The 12,152-nt window shown below is 50.7% G+C and overlaps 1 protein-coding gene across 4 annotated transcripts in view; it reads left to right on the top strand.

Annotated features, from left to right (window-relative positions):
- Nucleotides 1-12,152, top strand: part of LOC141157324 (ankyrin repeat domain-containing protein 54-like) — a 436,436-nt gene that overhangs the window by 321,557 nt on the left and 102,727 nt on the right. For all 4 annotated transcript variants that reach the window (XM_073644420.1, XM_073644421.1, XM_073644422.1 and 1 more), the window contains 2 exons: nt 9,846-10,137; nt 11,319-11,366. Coding sequence is in view for 2 of the 4 variants with exons in the window: in XM_073644421.1 (XP_073500522.1) it covers nt 9,846-9,893 (48 nt within the window). In the remaining 2 variants the exon portion in view is untranslated. The remainder of the gene's footprint in view (nt 1-9,845; nt 10,138-11,318; nt 11,367-12,152) is intronic.

The raw sequence follows: 12,152 nt of genomic DNA, 5'->3' as shown, positions 1-12,152 counted from the left end.
AGCTGTAGCCCCTGGGCAGCTCCACTATTCTTAGTCAAAAAGAAAGACAACACCATGAGGATGTGTGTAGATTACCGGAAAATCAACCGTATCACACACAAGGATGCGTACCCCTTACCAAGGATAGAGGAGTCTTTGGCTGCTTTAAGATCTGCTAACTTCTTCTCTACCTTGGATCTCACTAGTGGGTACTGGCAGGTTCCTGTAGCAGAGGCGGACCGGGAGAAGACCGCATTCACCACCCCGATGGGACTTAGCGAGTTTACCTGCATGCCGTTCGGACTCTGCAACGCACCAGGAACCTTCCAACGATTAATGGAGTGCTGTCTGGGCCATAGAAACTTCGAGACGGTCCTGTTGTACCTGGACGATGTCATCGTATATTCTAAGACTTATGAGGACCACCTGAAACACCTGGCGGAAGTGTTCGAAGCTCTGGCAAGCTACGGCCTAAAGGTGAAACCCTCCAAGTGTCACCTCCTGAAACCAAAGGTGCAGTACCTGGGACACGTGGTGAGCGCTGACGGAGTGGCTCCCGACCCTGATAAGATCACCGCAATTAAGGAATGGCCAAGTCCCTCCAGTGTAAAGGAAGTGCGGCAGTTCCTCGGGTTGGTAGGCTACTACCGCAGATTCATCCCCGGTTTCACCAAAAAGGCAGCTCCTATGCAGGACCTCCTGATAGGCCAGTCCCGGAAGGCCAAGAACCAGAAGCCGCCCTTCAGATGGGAGAAGTTGGAAGAGGAGTCCTTCCGCCAGCTGAAGATGGCCCTCACGGGGGATGAAATCCTGGCGTACCCGGATTACAGCCAGCCCTTTATCCTCTACACCGACGCAAGTAACATCGGGCTAGGAGCCGTGCTGTCCCAGATCCAGCAGGGGAAAGAACGAGTAATCGCTTACGCCAGCCGAAAACTGCGACCCACCGAGAGAAACCCTGAGAATTACAGCTCATTTAAGCTAGAGTTCCTGGCAGTGGTGTGGGCAGTCACCGAACGCTTTAAGCACTACCTCGCTTCTTCCCGGTTCGTCGTGTACACGGATAACAACCCGTTGACACACCTGGACACAGCAAGACTCGGTGCCCTAGAGCAGAGATGGATGGCCCGTCTGTCCAACTACGAGTTCACAATCAAATACCGGGCAGGACGCTCCAATACCAACGCGGACGCCCTGTCCAGGATGCCAAACCTACCGGACGTAGGAGAAGATCCAGAGGGACTGGAAGAAGTCGAACTCCCTGCGTTCCACCGGCATGGGACTATTCAGTATTCCCACCGGGTAAGGAGTAAGCAAACCGCTACGTTTAACCCCTTGCCTCACTACAACTGGGAGGAAACGCAAAACAGTGACCCTGCCGTCCGACTGGTGAAGGAGATGCTGACTCGGCCAGAGGCTCGCCTTGACCCAGACGCTCCGGAGGAAGCCAAGCAACTGTGGGCTGATAAGAGTCGACTGTTCCTTTATAAGGGGAAGTTGTGCCGCAGAATGGTTAACTCCCGGACGCATGAACTAACCTGGCAAGTAGTGGTGCCACGAAGAGACGCAGCCATGGTGATGGAGGCATACCACGACGGGGCTGGACACTTCGGATGGAAGAAGCTGGAGTTCCTGCTGCGCGAGCGGTTCCACTGGGTAGGCATGAGGGGAACCATCGAGAGGTGGTGCAGAGACTGTGGCCCGTGCAACCTAAGAAGGAAGGACCGTGCCAGCCAGAAGACTCCCCTGCAGTCCATCGTCACCCGGCAGCCGTTGGAACTGGTAGCCTTGGATCATGTAAAACTGACCCCAAGCAGAAGTGGCTACGTCTACGCACTAACCATCGTGGATCACTACTCCCGGTTCTTGGTTGTCGTCCCCGTCAAGGACTTAACAGCTCGATAAGCAGCGAGAGCCTTCCAGCAGCATTTCTGCCGTCCACACGGGTACCCGGACCAAGTGTTGACAGACCAGGGACCTGCCTTTGAAGCGGAGGTCTTCCAAGAATTCTGCACTCTGTATGGCTGCCGGAAGATAAGGACGACACCCTATCATCCGCAAACTAATGGACTTTGTGAGAAAATGAACCAGGTGGTAATAGATCTTCTGAAAACGTTGCCCCTGGAAGAACGCAGTCTGTGGCCTGAGAAGCTGCCCGATCTGGTGGACCTATACAACCACATCCCGGTAGGTTCCACCAACTGTACCCCGGCTTACCTAATGAGGGCGAGACCTGGTAAGTTACCTGTTGACCTGGAAATGGGAGTCCTGACACCTGAGGACACTTCACCAGAAGCAGACTGGGACACAGAGAGGCAGCAGCAGTACCGGAGAGTACAGGAGAGCGTGGAGCGAAGTCTCTGTCAGGCTAGGGAAAGACAAGAGAAAACTTACAACCAGTATGCTCCCGCTGTTCCCCTGGTACCCGGAGAGCAGGTCTTGAAGAGAAAAAGACGGCTCCACAAGTTGGACGACCAGTGGGAGAAGGACCCGTACACCGTACTGCCCTCAAGCCACGACAACCCAAAGGTCTGTACCATCAGTAAAGACGGAGGGGAAACCACAACCATTGTATCCCGGGATCACCTGAAGAAGTGTCCCGAACAGCTACGGAACCCTGAAGAGGAACAAGAAGACCCTCGACCCGTAGAGGAAAGGGAAGACATGGTTAATACTGTGCTCGGAGACTTCCCTCGGTCTTGGACTCAAGTCAATGGTGCAGTTGTGGTACCCGTACTCACCTTCCTCCAACCAGCATCCCAAGCACCTACGGAGCAACAGGTAGAGCTGGAAGAACAGCCGGTCCAGGAGGCAGAAGACCCCACACCAGCAGACCAGGAGGATCAACCCTCTGCTTGCAGTGAGCCTGCCATATCCCTAGTGAGCCAAAGGGCCCGTAGACCGCTGCCCAGTTTACCCTTAACAGCTCCTACACCCTGTAGTTCAGGGCCAGACAGTCAGCTCCGTAGGTCCACTAGGGCCACTAGGGGCCAGTTACCCGCATGTTGGAGGATTTGAAGCGTATAAATTGTTTTATTTGTGGTTACCTGTTTATTGTTGCTTGTGTATAATTATGTGTTTCTAGTTATTTTTAGGAGTCCTTGGTGGATTTACCGGGAATCCTTTGTACATAGTTGGAGCGTAACCCAGGACGGACTAAAGACTGTTAAGGACTCGGGGCAGGACAGACCCCTACCTGGTTACGTCTCCCTGTTTTGGTGAAATGGACACCTTGCTTTCTTCAAAGACTGCACCCGGTTACGGACATGCCGTGACCACCTTTATGTGTTTCCTTATTGTTATTGTTATATCTTGTTATGTTTTTCTAAAATATGTTTAGTCCCGGAGTACTAAATTTCACTAGGGGGGAATGTGGCACCCCAGGGGTCTGGTTTTCCACAGTAACAGCAATGTTATGTCTGAGAGCAGGTGGGAGGTCTCTTGGTCAGGGATCCTATGCATGCCACACCTCCTGCCCAGTCCTGGGAGGGGAAGAACTTCCCCTATATAAACCTAGGGCTGAGGCAGGGTGAGTGAGTAGAGAAGAAGCAGAGAAAAGAAGCAAATATAGGAAGAAACAACAGGAGCTCTGTGGGAGCAGTGTTACAAGGAGTCAGGGGCTGGCAGCTGCAGAGCTCGCCCTGACTGAGAAGTTATCACCGGACCCGGAGTCCGAGGCTGTGGGGACTAACTCCTATCCAGCAGCAGAAACCGACCGGCAGGGGATTGCAGGTCCTCTGGCCCAGAAACCCGAAGGCCCCGAGTCACCGGCCATACGGGTGAGCACCACACGGTACACTCAGGGACGTGGGCTACTTATACCCGCCTCTAGCAAGGTAGCCAGAAGAGTATCGTTAGTTTGGGAGGCCTACAACTCCGCCTGGCCAGGGGAGATCCCATCTGCTCAAGGACTGACCAGGCCCCAATCGCTAGCCAGTACTCCGGGAGGGTCTATCTTTGTCACCAGTAAAGACCCTGAACTACACAGTACCGTCTCCGAGTGGTTCCTGCTACCCCCATCATCCACGTCGGCTGCCCTGAGGCCATACCCCTCCCGTTGGGGGTTATACTATCACGCTGCACAATCCTACCACCGGCCTCAGCGGTCTGCCCTGCAGCAGCAGCTCCTTAGCTGTACTCAACGGGTGGCGTAGTCATCCAACATCTACTGCTAATACAGCGCCACTTAGTCTGACTCCCTGGGCACGGACCGGATCACCGCCACGAGACTACAACCCTCAAAAGATCCGGCTCCGGGTAAGCTCCCGCGTGCGCAACGCAGCGCGACACAGGCCCAGGGGCGCGTCACATACCCTTACTATGAAACACCTGAAGTGTTAATAAACTTCTTGAATTTGGTTTTGAGCACCTTGAGAGGTGCAGTTTTTAGAATGGTGTCACTTTTGGGTATATTCTGGCATGTAGACCCCTCAGAGTCACTTCAAATGTGATGTGGTCCTAAAAAAATGGATTTGTAAATTTTGTTGGAAAAATGAGAAATCGATGATCAACTTTTAACCCTTATAATTTCTTAACAAAAAATAATTATGTTTCAAAAATTGTGCTGATGTAAAGTAGACATGTGGGAAATGTTATTTGGACTATTTTGTGTGACATATCTCTGATTTAAAGGCATCAAAATTAAAAGTTTGAAAATTGCAAAATATTGAAAATTTTCACCAACTTTCAGATTTTTTTCATGAATAAACGTGATTCATATCGAAATTTTTTTACCACTATCATGAAGTACAATATGTCACGAAAAAACAGTCTCCGAATCAGTGGGATCCGTTGAAGCCTTCCAGAGTTATTACCGCATAAAGTGACAGTGGTCAGAATTGTAAAAATGAGGCTCGTTCCTTAATGTACAAAGTTGCTCAGTCCTTAAAGGGATAAAAATAAAAAAATAAAACCACACCGCGGCCACAACATGCTGTCGTAGCCTTTGAGCTGTGCTCACACTTGCAGGAACGCTGAATTTTTCCTGCATTGCTTCCACAAGGGTCCAAACCAAAATACATATGTTACGGATCCGGGTGGTGGAACCTCTGTGCTGCGGTGCAAGGAGGGACCAGAGGGGCGTGACTAAGTATCTACTCGGCCTGACCAAGGTCGCACGGCGGCTCAGTCGACTCCGTGAACCAGGGAGGGACCGAGCAGAGGGACCAGGTGCCACTCTGGGACCGACCTTGTATGAGAGCAGGTGACTCCCACGGGTCAGAAGGCAGGAGCTGACGGGTACAGCGGAAGAGCACGGCAGGCAGGCTGACGGGTGGTCCGGGTAGACAGGCAGGCTGATTCGGCTGATAGCCAGACAGGTAGGCAAGCTGGCGGGCACAACAGGTAACAGGCAGGTGCTTCCAGGTAAGCAGGCAAGCGAGCACGGCAGGTAAGGGCAGGTGCTTCCAGGTAAGCAGGCAAGTGAGCACGGCAGGTAACAGGCAGGTGCTTCCAGGTAAGCAGGCGGGCAGAGCCCATAGACAGACTGGTGGAATGGACTGAAGGCAGACTGTCGGGCTGGAAAGTAGTCAGACTGGCGGACTGGACTGAAGAACAGACTGGCGGACTGGACTGACTTGCAGAGGTCCTGAGGACTGAAGCAAAGTAAGTATAACAGACAACAACGTTGCACGGGCACCTCCATATTGGAGGAGGTACCTTTTATAGAGAAAGTCATCCGACCATTGGTCAGGGACTTTTTAGGACGGCGCGCGCGGCCCCTTTATGAGGGAGGGAGCGCGTGCCCTAAGCACAGTGCCAGGGAAGCTGCGTGCACGTGTAGCAGCAGCAGCAGCAGGGAGGCCGGAAGACGTCGGAGCAGAACCGCGGCGGTAGGGGGGACGGCGTCTCAGCCTGGCAGGGGGCAGAGACGCCTATGCTACAACATAATTTCAATCTGCTCTATTTATTGTCGTTTTCTTGCTTTTTTTAGTGCGTTTTCCCATTTTTTTGGGTGCAGATTTGACAGCACTTTTTAAATTATTTTTTTTTGGGTGCAGAAACATTGATATTTCACATTTAAAAATGCAATTGTGGTTTTCCATGTGTTTTTTTCTGACTACCCATAGAATTCTGTAGGGATAATAAAACGCCCCCAAAAGTGGACAGTTCCGCAGCACAGCGGGTATGAGGCTTCATGAAATCACATCCACTGTGGTTGCATTGAGGAACACAGCAGAAAATTTACTGCCAGTATGTTATGTGTGAACACAGCCTTGAGATGCAGGGCGAAACGTGCTGTTATTCTGCACACGTCCATTTTCCAGGAGGAGCCAGCTGGTTGTGGACAGCGACAGAGCAGTGCTTGCAGTTCCTAGGAAACCGGCCTCTTCTGATAGACTGCAGAGGTAGCCGGTAATCTAGGTAACCAGCAGTATACAATAAAAAATCCCTACTTTCTTGAGAACGGAGAGGATTTTTAATAATAAATAAATAGTAACGTTCCTTATTTTTACAAGCATTTTCAATTTTATTCCTTTCAGAAGTGAGACAGCCCCCTTCAATAATAAGTCTATAAGGCCGTGTGCCCACTATGCGTTTTTTAAGCGTTTACGCAGCGGCAATTCCGCCGCAGAAATGCTTAAAAACCGCATGGTAGAAGGCCTGCCATGTTCCCCGATGATAATCCGCATGTGCTGTGCACATGCTGCGGAAATTTCCGCTGCGGATTATCATTGCAGAAAAATCTGCAGCACTACCAATTATTTTGCGTAAGCACAGTGTTTTTGCCGCCATTGACTTGCATTGGAACGCATGACATCTGCATCACTACCAATTATTTTGCAGACACGCGGCGCAATTGCCGCTATTGACTTACATTAAATTGCTTAATATCCGCATGACTAGATGTGCACATGCGGATATTAAGCGGTTCAATGTGCGGATGGTACCCGGGTCTGGAGAAGAGGAGACTCTCCTCCAGACCCGGGTACCATAGTACTTGTAAAGAAAAAAAAGAATTTAAAATAAAAAAAAAACATTATACTCACCTTCTGATGGCCCGCGGTCTTTTATCCGTACGTCTTGGCTCACCGTTGGCTCGCGATGGTGTAAAAGGACCTTCCATGACGTCATTCAGTCATGTGACAGGTCACACTACCGCTGACATCGGCGATTTTTTTACCATTTTTATTCTTTTTTTAACTAACTTTATCACACTATATAAAATCCATGCCGGTTGCATGGATTTATATAGTGTGACCAAGTTGTCAAGCACTTTCCAAGTGATGCTTAAATTGCTTGGAAAAGCGCTTGACAACCCGCATGCAGAAATGCAAGTGAAGAACGCTTCACATCCGCATGTCCCTGGCAGGAAAAACACATGTACAATTCGCATGTACAATTCGCATGTACAATCCGCATGTACAATTCGCATGCGTTGTTTCTGCCAGGGAGATGCAGAAACGCTCAGGAAAAATCCGGAGCATTTCTGCATCATGGGCACATAGCCTAAGGCTATGTGCCCACGATGCAGAAATGCTGCATATTTGTTCAGCTTCTCCCTGGCAGGAAAAGCGCATGTGGATTTTATATGCGTTTTTCCTGCCAGGTAGAAGCGTTTGTCAAGCGTTTTTGCATGAATTTCTGCATGCGGGTTATCAAGCGCTTTTCCAAGCGATTTTAGCATCACTTGGAAAAGTGCTTGACAACTTCGTCACACTATATAAATCCATGCAACCGGCATGGATTTATATAGTGTGACCAAGTAATAGTTAAAAAAAAAATAAAAATGGTAAAAAAATAAAGATTATACTTACCTTCTGATGGCCCCCAGTGTCTTCTCCGCTCCGTCCGGTCTGTTGTATTGGTCGCAGTGGTGTGAAAGGACCTGCCATGACGTCATTGACTCATGTGACAGGTCACGAGACCGCCGACGTCAGCAGTCACGTGACCTGTCACATGACTAAATGACGTTATGGCAGGTCCTTACACACCACCGAGAACCATACAACAGACCGGACACATCGTTGAGGAGACCGGGGGCCATCGGAAGGTAAGTATAATCTTTATTTTTTATTTTAATTCTTTTTTTAACAGGTTCTATGGTACCCAGGTCTGGAGGAGAGAAGATTCTCATCCAGACCTGGGTACCATTGTACCTGTGGAAAAAAGAATAAAATAAAAAATAAAGATTATATTCACCTTCTGGCGGCCCGCAGTGTGCTTGTTCTCCTTTGCCGGCAGATCGCGAAGGACTGAAGGACCTGCAGTGACCTCACAGTCATGTGACGGCAGGTCTTTCAGTAGAGATCTCCCGACAGCCAGCACAGGAGCGCAGCAAGACACCGGGGGCCATCAGAAGGTAAGTATAGATTTTTTTTATTTTTTACCATTCTTTACGGTCACACTATATAAATCCATGCCGGTTGCATGAATTTATATAGTGTGACCAAGTTGTCAAGCACTTTCCAAGTGATGCTAAAATCGCTTGGAAAGCGCTTGACAACCCGCATGCGGAAATGCTTGTGAAGAACGCTTCACATCCGCATGTCCCTGGCAGGAAAAATGCATGCACAATCCGTGACGCACCCCTGGGCCTGTGTCGCGCAGCGTTGCGCACGCGGGAGCTTACCCGGAGCCGGATCTCTTGAGGGTTGTAGTCTCGTGGCGGTGATCCGGTCCGTGCCCAGGGAGTCAGACTAAGTGGCGCTGTATCAGCGGTAGATGATGGACGACTACGCCACCCGTTGAATGCAGCTATGGAGCTGCCGCTGCAGGGCAGACCGCTGAGGCCGGTGGTAGGATAGTGCAGCGTAGATGGTATAACCCCTAACGGGAGGGGTATGGCCTCAGGGCAGCCGACGTGGATGATGGGGGTAGCAGGAACCACTCAGAGACGATGCGGTGTAGTTCAGGGTCTTTACTGGTGACAAAGATAGACCCTCCCGGAGTACTGGCTAGCGATTGGGGCCTGGTCAGTCCTTGAGCAGATGGGATCTCCCCTGACCAGGCGGAGTTGTAGGCCTCCCAAACTGACTGTACTCTTCTGGCTACCTTGCTAGAAGCGAGTATAAGTAGCCCACGTCCCTGAGTGTACCGTGTGGTGCTCACCCGTATGGCCGGTGACTCGGGGCCTTCTAGTAGCTTCCGCTCCACGACGGCGGTGCTGGTCCCATGCGTGTGACCGTGCCTTCGGGTTTCTTGGCCAGAGGACCTGAAATCCCCTGCCTGACGGATTCTGCTGCTGGGTAGGAGTTAGTCCCCACAGCCTCGGACTCCGGGTCCGGTAAGAAATCTTCTCAGTCAGGGCGAGCTCTGCAGCTGCCAGCCCCTGACTCTTTGTAACACTGCTCCCACAGAGCTCCTGTTGTTTCTTCCTATGCTGCTTCTCTTCTCTACTTCTGGCATGGCCCAGGAGCTGGGCCCAGCCGGAGCCACAGCTCCCTGTCAGCCCTCCTGGCTGAACTCTCCCTCTGAACTCTCTAACCCTGACTCAGCCCCAGGTTTATATAGGGGAAGTTCTTCCCCTCCCAGGACTGGGCAGGAGGTGTGGCATGCATAGGATTCCTGACCAAGAGACCTCCCACCTGCTCTCAGACATAACATTGCTATCACTGTGGAGACCAGACCCCTGGGGTGCCACAATCCACATGCACAATCCGCATGTACAATCCGCATGCGTTTTTTCTGCCAGGGAGATGCAGAAACGCTGCAGAAATTTTCTGCTTCATTTCTGCATCGTGGGCACATAGCCTAAAAGGATAAGGTGACATCCGGGAATGTACATGAATAAAGCAGCTCGGTCTTAAGGAAGGCTCCCCCTAGCGGTTGGGTGGTGTAACTCTTCGTCTAGTCTCAGCACTCACACACACAGTATGTAAATAAGTCTGACGTAACGCCTTCCTATTGGTTGTTTCTGCAAACAGGGCTTTTCTGTGCGTAGAACGTTCAACGTCACGTTTCCTCGGTGCTGATTGGCTGGGGTCGCTAGTCGTCATGGTGATTGTGGCCTGGTGGACTGACGGGAACCCGTGGAGCGAATGGAGCTTGAAGAGCAGGGGAAGTCGTCTCTTCCCGGAGAGCTGGCGTCGGGGGTGCCCGAGCTGCTGAGAGTGCTGTGGGAAGAGCCCGAGAAACCCTGGAGGAGTCCCGGAGGCCGCGTCAAGTCCCACTGGCAGCATCGGTACAGGCTGTGCCCACTGGCCAGGGAGAGCTATGGTAAGCTGCTGCAGCTGTCACTGCTGGAGGTGCAGAGAATCCCTCCTATACACTGTGCAGGTTGCTCACAGGAGCTTACACTATATATACAGGACGTGTATGGGGCACTAGTCAGTGTACTGCAAACAATTACCCTGTGGAGTGGGGGGACGCTGCCTGTCAGCCGCCCTGTGCAGGTGGGAAGCCGCCTGTCAGCCGCCCTGTGCAGGGGGGGACGCCGCCCGTCAGCCGCCCTGTGCAGGGGGGACGCCGCCTGTCAGCCGCACTGTGCAGGGGGGGACGCCGCCCGTCAGCCGCCCTGTGCAGGGGGGGACGCCGACTGTCAGCCGCCCTGTGCAGGGGGGTACGCCGACTGTCAGCCGCCCTGTGCAGGGGGGGCGCTGCCCGTCAGCCGCCCTGTGCAGGGGGGGACACGGCCCGTCAGCCGCCCTGTGCAGGGGGGACGCCGCCCGTCAGCCGCCCTGTGCAGGGGGAACGCCGCCTGTCAGCCGCCCTGTGCAGGGGGAACGCCCTGCACTTGAGGTGACCAGACCTGCTGTAATATATTCAGGTTTTGCTGTGGATTGACAATTGCTTTTTTTCTTTATATTCTCTCATGTGAGGCTGTATGTAATCAGCCAGTGCTGCAGCCCGTCTATTTATAAGATCAGGGAAGGTCCCAAATACAAAATGCTCCATTTATGGCAATCCGCTTGTTTTTGATTTTTGGAGGGACCTGTTACCAGATGAAAAGTAACCAGTTTTTGCACTTATTATTCTCACTGCTCCCCTGAGTACTCAGTAGTCTATTTCCCACAGTTCTATTGCTGCTTTTTCTGTTTTTCCAAGGAGGCGGTGCTCGGTGATTATACAGAACAGCCTAACCTCCCGCCTCGCCCCTCCAGAGTCATGTCCGCCACGTTCCATTGGTGAAGACCAAGCATATCCGCACTAATAAAGAGGTTCACATTTCTGGAACTGTATGGAAGATTTAAAAAAAATAAATAAAAATAATCCCTAAAGCCAAAATACTCAAAGGAGCTGCAGAAATATTATAATTTAGAAGAAAAAAAACCTGGTTACTTTAAACCTGCTGAGAGATCCTCTTTAAATCTAGAGACACAGAGTGAATATAAGTATATATTTCCACCACCCATTAACAGTTTTATACTTTGTTAAAAAATGTATTTATCTCCTAACAGCTCTTCGCAAGTTACGAGAAGCCGTCAATGGAAATGATCTGGACACAGGTACTCCTTTACCTCAATCATCTATATACTATATATGTGCATCATTACAGCACATCTGCTTCCTCTGTGTATTTGTGGCCTTCTGTCCCTCTGATTTCTTGCTATGCTCCGGCTTAGTTACCGCCGTGATAATCCGGTAGAGCTGCAATGAGTAGTATTAAACAGTGACTAAGTACAGCGAGCCACTGATGACATGGTGGATGGCAAACTCCATCAGGTGGCTGTCAGAGAGTCCTGCCATGGTTCACACACTGATCATAATTCTATTGTAATGAAGCGGCACTAAATCGCTGAAGAAAATAGATCTTTGTCACATATTCTTGTTTAAAGGGCTGCTCCAAGGTAGGTTTTATCTCACTAATACATTAATGTACTGCACTTGGGGTGGCCAGGCCAACATTAAATGTATAAAATCCTCCTGTTTCATACCACATGATCAGGCCAGACATTGCTTCAATGTATACGAATTGGGGGTGTATATATATATATACACATACAGTACAGACCAAAAGTTTGCACACACCTTCTCATTTAAAGCTTTTTCTATATTTTCAGTGCTAGTGCACAGTTCTCTGCACTGTTCACGGCTGTCTGCGAGGTCTCTGTGTGTGAGTGGAGTTCACGCTGTAGTGTGTTCTGCAGCCACGTCCGGTTGTAGTCCGCTCAGCGTGCGTCACTGTCTCATACATTGCTCATTTTTCTTGATTCCACCTGTTAGTGTGGTTCCATCCGTATCCAGCTAGATTGCTTCCAAAAACACTATATAGGAGTAGATAGAGGAGCCTT

This window comes from Phyllobates terribilis, unplaced genomic scaffold, assembly GCF_046119375.1.
Source record: "Phyllobates terribilis strain yellow unplaced genomic scaffold, ASM4611937v1 Scaffold_8__6_contigs__length_399053987, whole genome shotgun sequence".
NCBI lineage: Eukaryota > Metazoa > Chordata > Amphibia > Anura > Dendrobatidae > Phyllobates > Phyllobates terribilis.
This window is presented reverse-complemented; position numbering and strand designations above follow the sequence as displayed.